The following is an 18635-nucleotide window of genomic DNA, read 5'->3' on the forward strand; positions in this document are numbered from 1 at the left end:
AAACTCAGACTTTCAGCTCAACATAATTTGCTAAGCCACTAATCTCGCTTCACACTACGTCCCTCTGGTCTAAGTAGTTGCCCTCTTATGGGCTTAGCTCTCCTACTTATTAAAAGATAATATGTCTTAGAAAAAAAAGACCTGCCCTTCTGACAGGGCTTTTTAGTAGCTAAAAAAGCACCGTGTAGACTAAGATATGAGCAAGCCCTTGAGCAAGGCACCGTACCCCCATGCTCCCCGGGCGCTGTGAATGGCTGCCCACCGCTCCAGGTTGGCATCTGTCTCAGGAGTGTGTGACCCTGTGCATGTGTGTGTCAACAGGTGCCAACCTGGATGGGTTCAAAGCGGAGGACAAATTTCGTGTGTATGCATGTATGTATGACCAATAAATCTAATCTTAATCTAATGTTCTGTATGAGTGAGTGTGTGTGTGTGTGTGTGTGTGAATGGGTGATTATGGCTTGTGGTATAAAAGCGCTCTGAGTGGTCAACTAGACTAGAAAAGTGCTATATAAGTACAGTCCATTGCCATTTCTGTGCCCTTATACTGGTTATTTATTTGTTTTATTTGTTCTAGCTAAGCTAACTGATTTGAAGTGAAGAAAACTTGAATTGTATTATTACAAAAACTGTTCATAAATGATTTCAATCCAATAATAGCACGATCGCGGCAACTTTAACAGACCAGGCAGAGTTTGTGGTTCGGCATTCGTGATCACCGTTAGGGCAAATTATAACCAACCCATTCGAAACAAAATTAAATAACTTACAGCAAACTCACTCATTCCAGGAAGTCACTTTGCAGGGATTGGATCTGGGGTCAGCTTTTGGTCAGGCTGGGCATCCATTAGTGGCCGTATTTAGAGACTTGCTCCTTTAAGAGGAGTGATTGGCCAGCTTAGACAAAGAATCATTACCTTTGCCCGCCCCCTCCCTGCCAGCAGTCAATAATGAGGGATCATTAAAATGAATAGATGGACATTCCCCTTTTCTCCGGATCCTTATTGCAAAATCAGTGTCAGGGGAAATGAAGATTGAGCTAGGAGAAGGCGTCTAAAAGCCTAACAGTGATTGTCGTGAACTCATCTCCAGTGCCCGGCTCCTTTATCTACTGTAAGAGTCTGCACCTGCCTGAACTCCTGACGAGCAAGGGCTTTTACTGCAGCCCATTAAGAGCATCCCTAATGCGTGCTACTTTCAACATAAACATTCTGGATATGTACCGAAACATTTACAGCAAACAATGGAGGAATGACTGCTTTGGATATCTTGAGTTTCTTCTCCCTCGCTGTGAAGAATTAGAGCTCTCAGTGTGAACCAGAGAGTGATATTGAATGCTATGACTTTGATGTGGAGAATAGAGAACTCACGTGTTGCGATCTTATAAACAGACACTTAAAGATAATTCTCACTTTTCACATAGCTTAAGCTCAACCATGTGTCCCCGTTCTGAATTTTATAAATCCTTGCACAACATTTCACGCATCACAAAAGAAAGAGCGAATCAAGCTGAATGATTGCAGATGGAGAATAAAAGACAGCACAAGTTTTTCCAGACCCCATCTGGTTGCCTTTCTGAGCGTCTCTTAAAGTGTCTTTTAAAAAGGTGATTTGTCTGTGGGTCTGCAACGATGTGACCATGTCAGCATGTCATCTGCTGAACCTGTCACACGTGAAACGATCCTATAAAAGGAGTTTGTGTACACCTGTGGAGCTTGACAGTTCCACCCCAAACAGATTAAACAGACATGTGTAAACACATGCTCAGATCCACACGCGCACACACATGGTCCTCATCTGCTTTCTGAAGGTAACTGATAAGAGGGTCTGTTTATAGTCATCTAACATATGTTTCTGAAGAATAAAGAAATCACAAAAACTGACTTGAGGGACCAGAAGAGATCAAATGCACCACTCACTTATGGGGCAGAACTATCACAGGTCCCTGAGTATGGTCAAGCAATTATCTCTTAAAGCATCTCTTAAAGCCACCCCCATGGTTCTCTCAACATGCCCTTCATAACAGAGGTATATTGAGGATTTACTGCCTGCAGATGGCCGATGAGAGACAAGGGCAGCAGCTCCAGTGCTGTGCCTATGCACTGGCTTTATAAAAGCCGAATCAAGAGCTCTGTGGGAATACAATAGAGAGGAAGTGGGGCAATAAAGACACTATAAATCTGTACAATGAAACTTCTAAGTCATGCCCTCTGCCAGGTGGCGTGTACATGTGGACCTTGGGGAGGAAAGGCACGCGCTGCAATGGTTATGATCAGGGACTGACTTATTCTGCTCATCTGGGCTGTCTTCACTGAAGGGACGCTGTTGGATTGTTTGTCTTTTGACCAAGACAGTCTGTCAGTCCAGTCGGCAGGCGATCAAGTCATTTGATCACTTGGCAAGCATTGGAATCTTCATCTGAGTTCAGGCACCTCTTGTGTGCATGATATCTTAATCTATGACATTTTTATACTAAAACGTTAAGTGTTTGAAAGTTTTAGGATAACTGAATGGTACACTGACTACGCACACTAGGTATATAGAGCATTGAGCTACAAACAGATTATTGATGACAAAATGAGCCAAGCATGACTCACTGTAACACAGTCATTCAAGGTTTTGGGCAAACTTTCGTTCGAAGATTTTCAAACCCAACAGAAGGTTAACTAGGATTAGTGGCCTTAATCCTGGGCACAAGGGGGGATTATTTAGTCTGAGGGGTCAAAGAAAAAAAATCTACAACGCTACAGTTAGATTATTTTCTGAACAATCCCAGTTACTTGCAGGGTAGGTCTGTGCAGTTGATTTGCATGTGTTATGAGTAACCCACACGAGAGTCTAGGAAGCAACAATTTTGTGGAGAGAAGACAGCCAGGCCAAGCAAAGAGCAAAGGCTTTCGGCCAGCTGACGGAGCCTCAAGAGTTGATAAACTGGCATACTTAGGTTAGCTTGACCAACAGTTTGAGGGGTCTCTAGGGTCGTGCGCTCCTTAGCTAGCCAAACTAGCTTTAGCGCAAACTAAACAGAATCTCCAAAGAGCTCCACCAGGAATTCTCGTAATTCTGGCAAATAAGCGGGATCTCTGGAGTCACAAACTAGCCAAGCTAGCTACAACAGCTCTCAGTTGAATGAACAGCTCCCAGCTGAGGGATCCCAAAGGCTCTGGAGATCCAGGTTTGCTCACCAGAGAACTAGCCAGCTGGGAGTCTGCTTACCGCCTCAGCCAAGAGCTCTTGGCGGGCAAGCAGCGCCTTTTACTGTTGAAAACCACAGAAAGTAAATATGTTAGCTTTCAAAAGCTTGGGCTTGCATGTGATCTTGTAATATTTAGCTTTCTTTTCTTGAGAATGGCTTTTTGATTGAAACATTCATCAGAGACCATAATCAGTCTTTTTTCTGTGGCAGACCTTAGCAATGTCATTTTTTGAGAAAAACAAATGAGTTTTCAAGGGATTAATAATCACCAGAGTGGCACTCGAAACAGACTTTGTTCTGGACTGAATATAAAATTTGCTTCACGTCAGTCGTTGTTAGAAGTACAGGTAAGAAGTACACGGTGCCAGGAAAAAGGGGTGCTACTACATCTGTACACGGTGGGGCTATTTCGGGCATAGCATGCTAGTACAGGAGCGCACTGCCTAGGCCTGCCTTCTGTCACTATGGGAGCTCCATAACTCTGCAGAATGGAAAAACTCTTTAGGACTGGCAGGTGGTTCACAGGAGTGTGGCACAGCTCCCAGGGTGAGGAGCTCTTTCACTCACAATATCCCACCATCAACAATTCTCCCCAGAAAACCTGCAGGGCTCTGCTCAGAATGGTGCTATCAGAGGCTTGTCCCATTCAAACAGAAAATGGATGGAAAATGTAATGTAAAAGATGGAAAACTCTTGTAGAAAAGTATTCAGAAGTCAGTGCCAGACAGCGCTGCTTTCATGCCTACAGTGGTGATTCAAAATGTATTACCTCAGATGAGTAATTACTGAAAAGTGAAAAAACAACAATATGGCAATTTTTAAAGTTTTACAAACTTAAATAGAAAGCATTCTTAAACTTGTTTACAAATAAGAAGTATTACACACATATTTTGTATTCAGGTTTATTTGTAGTCATGATATATAAAAAAAACTTCACGAATCTGTCCAACTTAAACAACCAATTAAGGCAAAAAGCTCCCGTGCAAGCCAAAAATTTCTGATGTCAAATTGAAACAAGTTCACTGGACAAAATCAGTTATATATATATATATGTATATATATATAAATATATATAGACTTGAAAAACTGTAAATATAAAACCAGGACTTCTGTTATTTATGGTCACCATTATGCCATTTATTAATTCGTTTTAGAGAACACATTAATTAAATGCACTTAAAACACATTTCAGTTTTCATAAATATTTCATATTAAAGAGAAATATGTTTCACCTTGTGCCAACACAGGAAAGCATTACGCAGTTGCAGCTGAAGAGAGTAAGGCACAAAATAGAAACCTTATCCATACGGTTTAGTCATGCTATTATAGAATATGTCCAAAACTGTACTAGGAAGCCATTGTGGAAGCTACTACTATTAGCTAAATGATCCACAACATTAGTACGGTGTGCATGCTTCAAAAGACAGAAAGCCCTGCAAAGACTGCAGTGTTGAGAAAGAAGAGTTGAAGTATGTTTGTGACACGACAGTGGAAATCACTACGATATTTGGTCTGGTCTGCTCTGTTTTCTGCGGTAAAGTGCATGTCTTTTGTACGGGGAAACCGCTCCGCGCTACAGTCTCGGACAGAAGAAGGAAACTTGGACAATAATTTCACCAAAGATACAATCCTTTGGTTTTACTCAGATCAATTATTGCCAGCTTTAAGTAACAGTCATGCCGACTCCTCAGCAAAATCACCCAGATGATGCGTAAAACCGAGCCTGTGGTGCACTTAGAATACCCCGGCGCCTGTTTACATGCAAACCTGAAATTTAAGAAGTAACTGACATAAACTGTCCAGGAGTATTCTCATTTCAATTCAGCAGGTAAGCATACCGTTGTTCATCTATCTCATTGCAGGGGGGGGGGGGCAGAATTCTTGAAACCTGCCTTTATAAGCCCCTATAAACAGGAACTGTTGTCATAGGATATGTTCTTCATTTTCTCTGATTGTCTTTACATTATTATGTCACAATAAGGGTGGAAGACCGGAAAAGGCTGTTAAAAAATAGGCACTAAGGTGAAAAGCATAATGCAGGTTAGAAGACAAGGTAGAAAAATGATATCAGGGGAAGAAAAAGGGAAAAGCAGAAAGCTAAAAAATAAAAGGGATATAAGCATAAGGCATACATATTTTCAAAGACATTTTTATACAAAAGAATATCATACATAACATTCAGTATAAGTGAACAAAGATAATAATAAGGAAGCAGTAAAAGTCAAACTAAAATGTATTCACAAACTCCCTACATATTTCCCAGCCTTTTATTCTGTTTCCCTGTAAACAAATCATTGAAATGATACAAAAACATCATATAAAAACTTCTGCTTTGGGCTTCAGTTTCATTTGTGTAACTGCTGTTGCTGTTTGCTGTCAGTATCACTGCTGTAAGGCACCAGTTTGGTTGTTACTGACCAGCTGCACAAACAAATGAGTCAAAGTGATGAAGCTTGACATTTATTGTCCCATTAGCTTGTCCATGCATTGACATACGGATCACACTCGAAATCAAGATTGTCATTTGTAGAAGTGTAGAAGAGTAATTCAGTCTCATTGAGCTGCTTGGTCCACTAAAGAACATCTGCTGTAAATTAAGGCAAGTGTAGTCACATACTTTGCCCCTGATATCACTTCCCTTTTTTTTCTTATTTTTTTTTTATGTAACATTCACCTGTTTATTCAAATAGAGCTTGCCAGTGATTGTCAGTGAGTCTGCAGCGAGTCTTTGAGTGAAGAGGAGCTGATGGCGACGATGGTCTGAGGGGGAGGGGTCCTGGTCAAAGCTTTTTTCTTCATCATCTGGATCTCTAGATTTTTCTGTCCTCATGTGGTTATCGCTGCTGTCGGAGTGTGTGTGTGTGTGTGCGCTGCAGCAGGAGACATCTGGATGTCTACGCATGAGTGTGCACCGAAATGCTGGAGAGGTCGTTCCTGATGATCTCGTTAACTGTGGAGACAAAAGAGAAAAAGCAGGTCATTACTAACCAGACACAGTGAATATGACTTCAGATCATTATGTCCGATTGTAGATCAATTGGATACCTGAAGAGGCTAAATTACTAGCTATGCAAAGTGAGCAACTTGGGTCCAGCGACTTGAGATCAATCTATTTACTCTACACATTGAGATGAGTTTCGCTGCAATGGTTAATGTTGCTCAGTCTGATGTAACAGTTGCGTAATGTGTTACGTGACTATAAGGGGAGCTTTCCAAAGTGTGAAGGTATGAAACTGATGACATCAGTAGGTTGGTTTCATACTTTATCAGAAAGCTTCTTTTGCAAACTGGTAATTCGGAGTTTTGCCCAACACGGAAAGATGTTATTAAGTTGCATTATGGGAGCAGCGTCTAAAATTTCTGAAGTCTCGGTAGTGTCTATATCTTGCTTAAAGGCCTTCATCGGTTAAGTTTTTTGTGTTGGTACATTGGAGCTTTCTGAATTTCAATAATTGCATAAAGAGCCCTGATAATTCTTTTTTTATAAAGTCTACAATTAGAGATTTACCAAACTATCTAAAATTCAATGTTTGCTGGGTTTTTTTTTTGCTTTTCTTTGGTCAACTCTTGCCACTCTCTGTTTTAGCTCTTGTCTCCCGTCTCTCTCTGTGTTCCGTGCCAAACTGTTGACCAGGAAAGCACAAGGCAAATATGTACACAAAATGTTTCAGGAAGTACAAGAGGAGAGCCCAACTTAATCCAGCCACGCAACTTGGATGTAAGCCTACAGGTTAATGTTAGTATTTAAAATGTGTTTTTCATTAGATTACATCATTTTCACTGTATTTCTTTCAATAAGAAAGGCTTAAAACTGACAGCATGCAATCTGTCCACGGTGAATACTTGGCATAGTTATGGTCAAGCTGACAAATACTGGATATCAGTAGCTGCAATCCAAACATATCAATGTCATTACTAACTCATATCGGCTCTGTACACACGTCTCTTGTTTTTAAGTCATCGTCTTGTCTTTCCTGCACCAGTTCCTGTGCCCGCGCTTTTCCCACAGTTGGGCAGGCAGGGATCAGTCCCCTCGATTATCTGCTTTGTGTTCTTTGGCAAAACAGAGGGAAGTGACCGAGAAGATGGCGAGGACCCCGAGACCTGCGGCTCGACATAAACAAGAAGCCTCATAGTTGAAGGGGCTCGGAGTGATAACGCGGGCTGATGCAGACAGAGAGTGAGAAAGAGTCTGGCATAACCAGAGACAGGAAGTCCACCCACTCTGAGGTTCAAAGCGGGCCTGCAGTTTGCTATCGCTAGATAATGTTTGGCAAATGGTAAAGCATCAGCAAAGATCAAGATGAAAACAACACTAAATTAGTCCATTTTAATTCCCAACTATTCTAGTACTGCTGATTGTTCCTCTTACAGCAGTAGCTACAGTGATTTGAAACTTGGGGGAAAAAAGCCCATTTTGTATCACAAAATGATAAAAGATCATCTGGTCCTTAACAGCCAGGTGCTGCTAATCAAGTGCACTCAATTCATTGATCACCAGTAAGTGCTCTGGAACATTCAGGTGTGTGTTTCCAAACAATTTGGAGTCCCTTCTTCTGCAGTGAGAAAGATTATTCACAAGTGGAAAACATTCAAGACAGTTGCCCGTCTTCCCCAGGAGTGGAAGTTCCGGTAAGTTCAACACAAGATCAGACCGTGGAATGTTCAGAGAAACTGCAAAAATCCCAGGAGCTTAATCTCAGACTCTACAGGCCTCCGTTAGCATGTTAAAAGAAGCTCATGACAGTACAATTTGAAAAAGACTGAACAAGTATGGCTTGGTAGATCAACACAAACACCTCAAACTGTCAAGCATGGTGGTGGGGGGGGTAATGATTTGGGCTTGTTTTACGGGAGACCTGCACAAATCCATCCTAAATCTAAAAGCTTGGCCAAAACTGGGTCAGGGTGTCCTTTCTTTTTCACATGACATAAGTGAATTAAGTGCTGAAACACGACAGAAGTATTGAAACCTTTTTTATAAAGCATGAAATTAGAAATATATATATTTATGCAAATGATTAATTAACATGTAACCCATTTAACAAAGTTTACATGCCAAGGTTTCTGTATGGGAACACCCATCTATTCACACACATACACACATACAAAGGTTGGTTGGGACTCACCTCCCTCATCAGGAGGAACTCCCATTGGAAAAATTCAACCTGTGCCAACACCGCTGGCTGTTTTCAACCCTGTTCCACTCCGGCCTAAACAGGCATTTACACGCGGAGGTTATTTTTAGTTCAGCCAAAGCAGGACACAAAGGAAGTACAGGCACATGCAACAATAAAATGATCCAGCTTTAACGTCGCTGCTCAGCCTATTTGCAGAGGTGAGAAAACAGCTCCAGGTAGTTTTGGAGATGGGAAAACCCGACAGTTTGGCAGCAAGAAGCCACAAATGTTCCCTTTGTCTCTCTCAAACTGAAAGCCGCGGCTACCTTTCTTATTTTCAGTCATTGCAGATATAAAAAAATAGTGACATATCCCCCACCCACATGTTAGCTGTGGTGTTATTTTGCTGTGCATTACAAACTAATATTTTCCATTGGCATGCTCAAGCGATGTTCCACTCTGAAAAAAACAGAGTGATAACAAAAGAAGAAAGGTGCGACACTGGCCCCAGGGTTTTCATCTTTGTGCTCTGACGGCAACGTGAAAAATTTAGAAACAGGATGTGGCCAACTGTTGTACCACAAGACAACACCAAAATGCTATATATAGCTGCTTAATGATGCCGCACATATCACTATTTACTTGCAACCATTTATGGGAAATGAGGACATTCTGAGGAACCTGAATGGCTGACAGGTAAATCCCCGCACAGGTAATGACTGTGAGCAAAGAAATGGGTTTGCAAAACAAGCAGAATTGTTCTGATCTTGTTGTGAGGACAAACTTTCACTGAAGAAAAGGAACTGAGATCAGGCTCTGTCTTTCCATTTAAGATTAATTCTCGCATGACGTCTTTTGTATTTTTGAGTCTGTCTCACCTTCCACGAAGTGACTAGATAACCACAAAAATGCAGTAAGGGGGAAGGCAGTCAGACGAGCAGGGGAACATTTTGTTCTGAGTGGAATTTGGCTTCAAAAGTTCAGCCCCTTGCGTAAAGTGGATGGGCGGGGGTATATTAAATGGTCAAATCAGTAAACTGCAGTCGGTGCAATTTTCCACAGTGATATTTCCACTATTAATGATCTCTTTATTGTAAGAAAAAAAAAACAACATGTTATGTTACGTTTCACAATATTGAAGCACAGCAGCGTGGCATCTCTCTCTCAGCAGCACTGGAAACTTCTTCTTTTTTTTTTTTTTTTTTTACTTGCCCAGGTTAATAACGGAAAGCTGTAACTGGGAGGATACCCTCTCATGAATAAACAAAAACAGCGGAAAACTGAGCTCCGAATATTCCCCTGTTGAAAAAAAAAGAAAGAAAAAAAACACGTGCCCTCCAAGCGTTAGTTAAACAGTGCGACATCCTTTATTAGCTGCGCTGCCAGTGCAATCAGTAAACCACAGCAGGTCTGTCAGGACCTGTCAGGACTTATACCTAGGGCCGGGCGGCTGGTGGATCTATTTTAGGCCGATGTGAGAGTGACATGAAAATAAGACTGCTTCACTGTGATGTAAGCTGAGCTGAACAGTTCAATAGACAATTCAGCTCTTTTGTGAGGGCCCGCCGGTCTTTCTTGGCAGGGAGCGTGGCTTTTTGCTCAACCCCAGTCTCCATTGGGTGTGACAGTTGGCTGAATAAACGTTGACCCTGCTAGAATAACCTGTTTGTATCAACTGTGATGGAAGATGATGTGCTTCAACCTGCGAAGAGGAGAATTATGTCCAGTTTAAATCCTGCTGTTTTTATAAACAGCATAACATTAACCGGCGACCTACACTGAGAACAAAAATAGCACTCTTCCAGGGCACCCTCAGGGACATGTTGCACCAGATATTAGTCAGAAGAAACAACCTAATGCAGGGCGTATAACTCATGAATGTACATGTACAAACCACAGCAACAGGCATTGGAGCTTCCCCCTCAATGACTGGAACATAAATACCAGAAGAGTAAAAGACTGAGCAGCACAAAGGTCTCATTCAAAAATGAATACTAATCCTGTCATGTTAAAGAGGCGGGAATTTGTAGAGATTAATAGTTGTTTTCATCTCTCTTTTTTTTGGATTCTAATACCCCAAGAGGCAAGAATGCACAAAATACAAAGCTGTGCAGGTCTTGAGCCACCCCTCATTTAGTTATAGTTTGCTTCCAAGGAGCCAGATGTTCTTGTAATCTTCTAAATTGGTTTTGAGAAATAGTTCTCCAGGCTATCTGAGGGTTTTTAAAGTTTTTCTTTGGACATTAGCTACTTTTCAATCATTTTCACTCCAGTCCTCCTTGTGCATGACCATTTTCAGAGGAATGTGTTTTTTCTTTGTTAAGCCACCTAACGCTTACCTATGAACCGTTCAATCTCAAAAAAGTCACTTACTTCAAGGGATGAAACTCTGTTTTTGTCACTGCACCCATTTCCTGTTTTAATGCAACATACTAAGGAAATTCACATTCCAACCCATCTACATATGAATCACATCAAAGTAAAAGCAAGCCACTATGTTTGGCCCAGTGCAGTGTTTTGATCTACTTTTAACACTGCTGTCGGCACACTTTCGGTGGGCACCGTATGAACACATTATGTTAGATATGTGAGACAAATATAAGCATCAAGAAGTTCTGATGCTACAATTTGACTCCTTTGTTATACAGTAATTCAAGTATGGGCGTTATGACTTCATTTAGTTACTCTCAGAGTTCAGAGTGAACCTGACCCGCACCAGGGATTTAGTTAGCGTTGTTAGAGACGAGCGCTGTGCATTGGTTTTCGATAACAGCCGGACTTCCTTAGAGAGCAGAGGATACCCTGTGGTCTGGAGAGAAACGAAGCCTAGAGGCCTGAGAGCCTCTCGGAGGTTCTTGCTGTTGTAACACGATCCCCTGCAGTCAAGTCAGGCCCGACTGGCAAAGTCCAGGCAGAGAGTGACTTCACCTCGCACCGGCTTCCCTCAGCTGACTATCCAAAACATCACCTCTGAACTCGAGGTTGTAGTGGCAGCTTCCTGGAAGCAACTTTTGTTCCTACTAAGAGTCTCTTGATACAGAAGGAGTGGAGGGCACCTTCCTGAACTCCTCTTACTTTCACAACATGTATTAACTGCAGCTGTCTCAAGGTCAACGACCTTCACGGCGAAGCAAAGGGGAATATTTCCTCTGCTTGCTCGTACCTCCTGAAGTACAGCAGCAGCTTTGTGAGAAATTAGAGGTAGCTTCCTTCTATTGTGGTAATCAGACTCAGAAGCATGTGGGGAAGTTCATCTGAGTCATAGAAGTTCTTTCATGTAAACACTGAAACACTCAAATCTGGGCCGGCGCGAGAGAGGGTAAAAGCAGCATGGCTGCGAGGCAGACTCACAGTTAAACCTCATCTGAACTCGTGCTTTCATGTGAAATTGATTTGGTGGGGAAGCCAAACCAAAGCTCAAACTTGCTGGAGAGGGACAATTGAATTTCCTGTTACATATTACTTTTGTTTCCCAGCTATATCAAATCTTCTCTCGTCCACAGCAGAAACACTTAATGGACAATTTGCCGCCTCCCACGCACGGCTCGAGCGGCTCGGACAGCAGCGTCACTTATCTTCTGCTCATAACCAGCAGCATCAAAAATAAGGAGAGAGGTCAAAGGTCGGAACACACACGTGGACGGCGCAGAGAGAGAACTGGAGACGGAGTGAGTGAAAGGGAAGGAGCTAAACGGAGGGAGACGCAATCATTATTCGCGCAGATAAACCCAAATGGAAAGAGACAAAGCGTTCCGCTCCTGCTTCATCGTGATAAAGTGCTTCATAAATTCATCTGAGCCTTGCAGGTTGACAGCTTCTAATCCATTGCAGGGATCCCTTTGGGCCTAATGATGTGATGATATGTACAGACAGTATATTTCATCTGCACAGCTAGGCTGATGTGTGAAGCCCCAGGCCCTCCCATGTGGAAACACTCAGTCTCCACGACTGACAGGAGGATGAAGCGAAGAAAAAAAAAAATAAAAAAGACGTTGCTGCAGAGCAAGAATTTAAGAGAAAGCCGAGTTTACCTCAAGAAGAGAGGTTTTTACGACTACCTGCAGCAGCCGCATGGTCCTGCTGTGCCAGCCAGGACGGAGGGGAAGCTAACCCACAACATCTTATTTCTGGGTTTGTGTTAAAAACTCACAAAGTCTTTCTAAACTGAACCAACAGACCGTCCAGCAGAGAGGAGCTGATAAGAAAATGTTTATACATTCACTGATGTCTGTTAGCATTACAAATGAGCATGCACAGACGTTTGCAGAGGTTTTTTCATCTCGCATGCTGCAGCTGAACTTTCATCTCTTTTAAGGCAGCGAGATAAAGCACGGGCCAAAATTTAAAAAAAAGAAAGAAATGTCAGCCAGACTCGGAAAAACGAATTCCAACCATTATAAAAACCGCCTCAGAAATAAAAAGCCCCAAACAATCCCAAGTAAAGTTAAAAGCATTCTTCATATATAACAAACAAAGTTCTGCATGTCAGTTAAGAGTAAGGCTGGGTGATCATTTACTTGTTGTCTGTGCCTTTAACCTGCATTTTCCCCATCTGTGCTGAGCTGAATCTTTACAGGGAGCATAAGCCCTTTAAATATACCTCTACCAAAGTATTTCTAACTTTCAAACAAGAACTCCTGTTGAGGTTCTTAATGCTACTTGTGATTTGAAAGAGAGCACTGGTCCTGGACGTGGCGGGACTGTAACCAAGTTAATTAAATTGGCATCTCCTGTTCTTATTTGTCCCCTATTCAAACTCTCTTTACATACATTTGAAAGAGTGGTTATCTGAAAATCTGAATCACATGGAGCTCTAATGTGTAAGCCGGTACGTATACTGTGTTAAAAGACAAGGCTGTATTTGAAGAGCTGGTTTAAGTAATTCCATTACAAAGTGCCATCTGCTTGACTGACTGAAACACATGAATGCCAGAAACTGACATATACATTTTTGTTTTTGTACGCTTGCTTGTTTAACTGTTACTTTGGGTGGAGTAACCATTGCCTTAATTTGCACTCCACCCCCGCATCACTTCTGAAACTACACCTGCACCCTGGGTCGACGAGAGAGAAAAAAAGACAGTGAAGAAGAAGAAGAGGAAGAAGAAGTGCAAAGACGCAAAGAGAGAAGTGATACACAAACACTGGGTCATTGTAACCCAGACTCAGCGTGTCTGCTGGTGAAGCTCCCGGCTGAGTTGCATGAGGGAGAAGGTCCAACCTTGAGAACTGACTCTGAATACTCTCTGTCGCTCGAGTGGTGAGACGAAGAGCGACTGGGCTCTGATCTCCACCTGTGAGTCTCTGACTTGCCTCACTTTTCAGAGGACAGGCTTCGCGCCTCTCTGTAGTGGATGAATCGAACATCCTGCCACACCAAATGGCACGACCCTGGAGAGTTTCGCTGCGTGCCTGGCCCAGTTTACAGTCGCTTAAACACAGTCAAATTTACTAGAAAGGCTTGGGAACAATAAAACAGCGGCATCCCAAATTAGAAATCTAAAGACAACAACTTTTACTGAAAGCCCCACCACTGGCAAGCTTATTTTGGCCGTGGTGGGGCAGAACGTTTGCCTTTGATGTTGCATGGCGTGCTCTGCCTCTCCCAATCTCACCTCACCCTGTCTCTCTTTGTGGGCCTGCCACTTCCCTCCCCTCCCCTCCTCCTCCCCCTCCTCATCCTCCTACCCCCTTCTCATTTCCTCCTGCGCCCAGGAGGCTGCGGGTGTGTGTGCTTGAGGTCGGTCTCCAGGGAGGATGAGGGGGAGGTGTTTACATGGAGCTAATCTCCAGCGCCCTTAACGCCATCTCCTCTGAATTCATCTTGCAGTCGTTACAGACGGGATTATTAACAACACCAAAAAAATAATGAATACGGCCGATATATGGAAAAAAAAAGAGCACTGTGAATGAGGTGCGTTTCGCAGGTAGACGGCTTGCAACATGAAAAAAAAAAGTGCAGTACAGATGCTCGAATGCTAGGTTCCAGAAGTTTGCTTTGTAAATGTTCTGATTACACAGCTCAGCTTGATTGTGTTAAAATGAGCTCATGTTGCTGCAGTGGAAGAATCCCACAACACCACTGGACAATCTGTGTTGATCAAAAGCGAGCACAAAAGCAACAGGCTTAAAGAGCTTCTGTGTGTGTACGGCTGATGACTGGGGAATATGTGAAATCCTAAGCTCCGTTTCACACAATAAGTGAAGCATAAAGCAAACACCAGAGTCTGAATATGCACCCAACTGAGCAAAACGCATATATCTCAGTGGAGGAGATATGAAACGGAGTCAGATCAAAACTCCTTGCATGGCTCATTACCTGTGGGTTTATGGTGAAATAACTCAGCCATCTGATAAACTTGGAGTGATTAATCCTGGACTCGAAACGAATGCTCCAGCGGAGGCTGATGCAGACGGTTGATGGTTGAAAGTGGCAGAAAGTGTAAAAAAAAAAAAAAAAAAAAAAAAAAGAGCATACTGAAACAATCAAAATTTTGTAAGCTGCAGCCATTTGGGTGAGAACTTGACTGCGCACCTGCACAGAACACAATTTATAACAGCATTTTTAGTGTGCATCCTTAAATCACCTGCTGCCTCCGTTTTCTTTTATTTATATATGGAGAGGTCTCCGTGTCCAAAAAGAGTTACCTCAGTGCATGCCTTATTCCTCACTATCCATCACAGATACGTGGCTCAGAGAGGCTCTTTGCTGTTGTTTAGTGTTCTGTTGACGTGTGTGTCTAACAGCGTGTCATGGCCTTCGGGTAACCCCTCCGTTTTGCCATTCCTGAAAAATCACAAGCTCTCCTTTACTGTCATCTGCTGCAGGGATGCCAAAGCAGAACAGTTGTGGTTGTTTCCAAACCAAACTGGTCCAGTTGCTCATGACTAAGAGCCTTCCAGGACTTTAAGTAGTTTTTTTTCTCCAGCTGAATTGAAGAACATCAGCAAACAGGACACGTGGGAGCAGTACTTCTTCTCCGAAACTCAAACTGGCAACCTTAGTCTCTTATCGGTTGTTTTACAGCTTTGGATATGATGAGAGTAACATCTTCACTGATCCTGCATCTTGGTTAGCTGGACAGAAGGTTTTAGCAGGGCTTCATCCTAAAGTCACGAAAAAGGCACTGAAGAGTATAGCAGAGGTAACTTAATCTTACAGAAGTTCCTGCTGCGCACAAGAACATGCCCTCTCTTTTTTCATCATCCCCGCGGTGTTCCGACTCCGTACCGAAGCTGTGAGGGATCTGATTAAGACTCTGTCTGCTGACCCTGAGAGCTGCCCTACAGCTTTAAATCCTCAATGACGGCAGGGATTCAAACGCACAGAGGATGAGGTCTCCTCAGGGCACATCACGGACTTATTCACACAGAAGAAGAAGAAGGAAGGTGGAGAGAGGCAAACTTGGCCACAGTTCCATTTATCTCTTTTCCAATGCATTCAGTCTCGCTTTGATTTCCATAGACAGACAAAGTAACATCCATCTGGAGACTATGCGGTTCCAGACTGTCTGAGTCGAAGGTGAAGACAGGGCTACTCTTCCAGAGACGGCAGGTGTGGCGCAGACATTTTCTGTCACCTGTAAATCATAGGATCCCATTTTCACCTGCTTTTGTTGCAAATCTTGCAGCTTTTACAATCGCTGTGGCCCAGGAAGCGTACCTGCCACATGAATAGCTTCAACCAATCAAAGGCCCGCTGTTCTCCAATTAAAATGTGATATTTTTCATATCGTGTTTTACACCGGCGTTTCACTACATGACCTGAACTGGGTTGTCTTCTAGAAAGAAGATATTACTTTTTAAGAATGAGGAAAGCATTTAGTCGTAGTAATATATCATCAAAAAGCTATACCAAAGCAATTCTAAATTCCATCTTTTCTCAAGATATTCTTATATTTAACATTTTGGCGTGTTACACTGGAAAAAATCAAAGTCTTACCAAGTATATTTGTCTCATTTCTAGTCAAAATATCTCATTACACTTAATATAAGACACAACTGCCTAACAAGTACTATTTCAGCAAGATATAGGGAGTTGTTTGAAGACAATACATCTGGAATATCTTGTTAAATGAAAAAGTCTTGAAAACAAATTGTTTTGAGTCACGTATCATATGAAACAAGCTTTTTTTTTTTTTTTTACATTTGAAGAGGTTTTTAAGCTAATTTCAAGATCACTTTTATCTCAAAAGTCCTAAATATCCCATCTTATTTCAAGAAATCTTGACAAGCCGATTTTCACTAGTTCCATTGGCAGATTTATTTTGCTTATTTCAAGCAAAAACGTCTTGTATTTGCTGTTTTTTTACTTATTTTTGGAGGGGCATTTTTTTCCAGTGTACAGCGTGACTGCTAACTCTGTCCGATGGAACCACAGAATTGTAAATACATTAACCAACAAACAAAAGTTTCCTCTTTTGAGCAAAGGAACTTGACTTAAAAGTTTAATTTCTTGGAGCCTCGATTTCTCTTTTTGTTCGCATGATGTTTTGAGGGGAAACTGAGCTCAGCTGAGTATTATCGAAGAGTCGAGGGACTAGTTGAGGTTTATGACTGCCAAGGGTCATGTGTCAACAGTAGGACACTTACAGTTCAGTGGTTGTGTTCATTCCCTCCCCTGAAGTAAAGCTGTTCACCCGCTGCGTGGTAAGTTGGGAGAGGAAGAAAACGGGATCTTTTTCTTTGGCTGTGTTTTCCTCTCTTTGACTTTTAGCGATTTGATTTGAACAGCTTTTGTGGAGAAAGAAGAGCGTAGTGTCCGTGTGTTTCCGTGTGTGTGCGCGTACATGTGTGAATAAAGAACAGGGGCAGTGAGAGATGCTGCCAGGGAAAATCACCAAGATTGCATGCTACTTTCTTCCACCTCAGATTTTCCCCTCTTTCTTTTAGTCTGTCTGTCTCTGTGTCTCCTTCTTTTCTATGGCTGACCTGCTTCTCCTCATGCTCTCTGAATATTCCTGGATGTGAGGAAATTATGAGAATCTCCTGACCCTACAGTCTAAAAACTATGAAGCACACACAACCCACAACTCATGACTTGTGGTCGTCCCTCCATTTTAGGCCCATCAGATACAGTTTGGCAACAGACTTCTTACTAATAAAGCCTGTAAAAAAATCACATCCCCGTCACTCAGAACTTATTTCTAATACAGGTTTTTTTTTTAATAAAGATTGTGAGATGTGAGATCAAATCCTTTTTTGGCATATTCCTTATTTCTGCCAGCTGCATTTTATACTAACTTACTTGAATGATTTGTCAGAGGGTGATACCACTAAAACAGGGAACATTTGTATTTGGTCTTTAGTCTTGTGACCGATTCTACTCTCACTTCTTCAGAGTATATTTCTACCCCCCCCCTCCCTTCAGTATCTCTCTCCCTCCCATCCTCTTTTTACTTTCTGAGGTATTTGTGCCAACTGTTGCAAAACCCGACGGCTTTCCCCATCCCACCAGGCTGGACCAGACTTCTCTGTTGACATCCGTCGCAACAGGATACTATTTCACTAAGCTAACGAATTTCAGATGGGGAGCTGTTATTAAGTGGTCTGGTCTGGAGACCTGCTCCTGTTTACTGATGCCGCAGGTATTTATATCCTATAAATACAACTGCTTGGAGCAAGCAAGCTCCCTGTGGTTATTATGTCCAAATAGAGGATTCCCGCCCCCTCCCCTTGGAACCACACACAACTCTCTGTGTCTTTTTGCTTGACACGTTTTGAGCTCGATGGCCGCCGTCCAGAAGCTGATCTTGACCTCTGACCTCCTTCCAAAAAGTAAACTTGTCTTTTGGCAAAAACACTGTGCTTGTTGGGTGTTTAGCATGCGTATGACTTTTCCATGTGCTCATATTTTCTAAATGCCAGGAGCAAATATCCAAGATGCAAGACAAATGTATGGTTTCTGTGACGGTGCAGCATCCGTGCTGTCGTCTCCGTCGAGAAACACTGTTGCAGTAGCAGTGAATGTCAATGTAAGCATTTGTGGAGCGAACCGAATGCTCTTTTGATTACTAACTTTAATTACAAACAGCACAGTAACAGTCATCCCTGAAATCACTGAGGGGGATTGACTTTTACACTTTCCTAAAGGAAAATAAAAAGCCTGTTTTGCTTCATGAACAATGAACGTCAAAAACAGATCAAATAGCGCGAGCCAGAAAGTAAACGGATACGAGCTTGGCTGAGGCTGAAATCGCAGCTTAAACGAAGCCCGTGCCAAGGCACAGATAACCTCAGAGCCTTCTGGGGGAAGCAGACTCACTCAGTGATCAATCTGTCAGAGGAGTCAACCACACTGACATTTGTCATATTATGAT

The 18635-nt window shown here is 42.4% G+C and overlaps 1 protein-coding gene across 2 annotated transcripts in view; it reads right to left on the reverse strand.

The window, feature by feature from the left end:
- Nucleotides 1-4117: 4117 nt before the first annotated feature.
- Nucleotides 4118-18635, reverse strand: part of LOC142379731 (nuclear factor of activated T-cells, cytoplasmic 1-like) — a 63079-nt gene continuing 48561 nt past the window's right edge. For both annotated transcript variants that reach the window (XM_075464946.1, XM_075464945.1), the window contains one exon: nt 4118-6146. In XM_075464946.1, coding sequence (XP_075321061.1) covers nt 6091-6146 — 56 coding nt within the window. In that variant the 3' untranslated portion in view covers nt 4118-6090. The remainder of the gene's footprint in view (nt 6147-18635) is intronic.

The sequence above is a fragment of the Odontesthes bonariensis genome, chromosome 5, assembly GCF_027942865.1.
Source record: "Odontesthes bonariensis isolate fOdoBon6 chromosome 5, fOdoBon6.hap1, whole genome shotgun sequence".
In the NCBI taxonomy this organism is placed as follows: domain Eukaryota; kingdom Metazoa; phylum Chordata; class Actinopteri; order Atheriniformes; family Atherinopsidae; genus Odontesthes; species Odontesthes bonariensis.